This window comes from Seriola lalandi, unplaced genomic scaffold (genome assembly GCF_002814215.2).
Source record: "Seriola lalandi dorsalis isolate HSWRI2012SDOR001 ecotype SW California unplaced genomic scaffold, Sedor1 jcf7180002052023, whole genome shotgun sequence".
NCBI lineage: Eukaryota > Metazoa > Chordata > Actinopteri > Carangiformes > Carangidae > Seriola > Seriola lalandi.
In genome coordinates, this window is record NW_019522576.1 from 11,242 (window position 1) to 13,573 (window position 2,332).

The following is a 2,332-nucleotide window of genomic DNA, read 5'->3' on the forward strand; positions in this document are numbered from 1 at the left end:
CCCACCCCCCCACCGCGCTGGTACTTACGGTCGACATCGCTGGTCTCCTGCTCGCTCGCCTCTTTGCTCTTGTAGAACGGAAACTTTCGGGAAAAGAGGTTCTTTTTACGCTTGTCATTGAGAGACTGCTGAGGAGGAAGAGGAGGAGGAGGAGGAGGAGGAGAGGAGGAGGAGGAGGGGTGATGGAATAAAAAAAAAAAAGAGGAGGAAGAAGAGGGGGAGATGGAGGAGTCTGACGTCGGTTTGGACAGAATGAGAAGCTTCGGTCTGAGTCTGTGATCGGCTCAGTGTCGGCAGCCGGATTCAAACCGAAACAACAACTGAACTGAACATAAATATAAATAAATCAATAAACAAAATATAACATTAGAGCTACAGACAAATATTGTTTTATACATCTTCCTCATTGCCTCGTTTTTTAAAGTATAGTAATAAGTATTTTTGTGATTCGGGATTTTAGATCAATTAATCTAAATATATTGTTCAAGGTTCGTTTACTCATGATAGAAATCTTCACGTGTCCGTCCACCGGAGCCTGAACCACAGAATCAGACGTCTGCTCAACAGGTTTGTTGTTTTTAACTATATTTTCTAGCATGTGCACAGACTGACCCTACACGTCCCTGCTGTTGTTTGAGAGACTGACTTTTACAGAGTGACAGTGAAGGCAGCAGACGTCGAACAGGAGCAGGTGAGAGAGACTGAACATGCAGGTGACACATGCAGACGACGCGGCAGCTACAGGCTGTTTCTGATCAGCTGGTTCTGTTTTTTGTTTTTTTCTTGATGTTTGTATTAATAATAATAAAGTGTAAAAATATGATTGAAATGTTGTTGGAATCTGAAGCTTCTCCACTTTGAGTTAGGAGGCTTGACAAACACGTCATTTATTATGTATTTATCTAGTAATTTATTCATATATTTCAATCCTTTTGTAAATTTAAGACTTTAACAAAACAATTCATCCACATGATTAAAGGTGTGTTTTCACACCTCTTGGACGAGGGGAGCTGAGGTGTTTCTGCTAATGCTGATATAAAACACTTGGGTAACAAATTCTATATATTTAAAGATAATGTCAAGTATTTATTTGATCAGTTCAGATCAATCAGCAAATGTTTTACACTGTTATTTATCATCATTATTATTATTATTATCATTATTATTCTTAGGAGTGTGTTAATGTCTCAGTGCAGAGAGAACTGTCACTCATCTGCTGCGGAGCCTCGTTCAAGGAGGCGGGTTCATGGAGTTACACAGCCAGAGAGGATTGTGGGATATCTTCTGGGTTATCAAAAAAAGAAAAAGAAATGAATAAAAAAAAATCAAGTTTAAATGATTCACAACCTGTTTCTGATGTGAACTTTAATATATTCAGTTCAAAGAAAAACTCAAAGCTGCACCGATCAGTTCTTTGGCCACAGGATTATTCACACGCCTCACAAACCAGCTGCGGCTAACCTGTTAGCAAACTAGCCATGACTCAACATGATGAATCTGAGGCCGCGGCCCAAACATCCTGAAGGACCTGAAGTATCTGAGCAGCAGCCGTGATGAGAGCTGAGGTAAAGAGCTTCACTGCTTCCTATCTGATCTCCTTTAGCAGAGAAACTGCCGTCCCACAATTCCTTGCTGCAGCAACATTTAAAGCGACGCAGGATTGTAGTTTAACTACGGCAGACCGTGATAAATATAGAAACAACAGAGCAGCTAAATGTTGTTTTAAAACCGCTCGCTGCACTAAAACATGAATTTTCTCCACTTAACTATAAAAACTGTATGAAACCTCCTTCTGTCTGAACTCAGCTGCTAATTTTAATTTGATGATTATTTTAATGGATCAGATCTTTCTACTCGTGGATTTCTTTCATCTTATCTTTTCTACTTTCAGTGTTTCAGTCCTGTTTGTGTTTGAGGTTAAAGGAGGATTTATAAATAAAGTTGGTTTAAAAATAAACATGTGCAGTCAGATTCTTCTCCTCAGTCCTGATGAATTCTCCTTCACGTCTTTGAGGAGACGAGGTCAGAGAGGTTATTGATTAATATTATTATCTCTGTGTTTGGTCTCCACCAGCTGCTCTTTGTTCTGACACTGTCACAAAACCAAAACTAGCAGCTAAAAGAGGCTGAAAAAAGCTGTGTATGGCTGCAGAGTCTCTGTGGACCCAGAGCCACCATGAAGTCACATGATCCACTGATCAGAGTATTGATCAGTGCAGCTTTAAGTGTGACTCTCCCTCTGACGTCTTCCCTGAGCTGCTGGTCGACACTTTAGTGAAGCAGGGAACTGGAGACATGATTAGATCACATGCTGCACTTCAGCAGGAGGGGG

At 40.6% G+C, this 2,332-nt stretch overlaps 1 protein-coding gene across 3 annotated transcripts in view; it reads right to left on the reverse strand.

Moving 5' to 3' along the window:
* The window catches only part of dlg1b (discs large MAGUK scaffold protein 1b), a 100,195-nt gene that overhangs the window by 8,739 nt on the left and 89,124 nt on the right, over positions 1-2,332 (reverse strand). For 2 of the 3 annotated variants that reach the window (XM_087172089.1, XM_087172088.1), the window contains exon 20: positions 29-128. In XM_087172089.1, coding sequence (XP_087028215.1) covers positions 29-128 — 100 coding nt within the window. The remainder of the gene's footprint in view (positions 1-28; positions 129-2,332) is intronic. The other variant, XM_087172087.1, reaches the window with a different exon arrangement.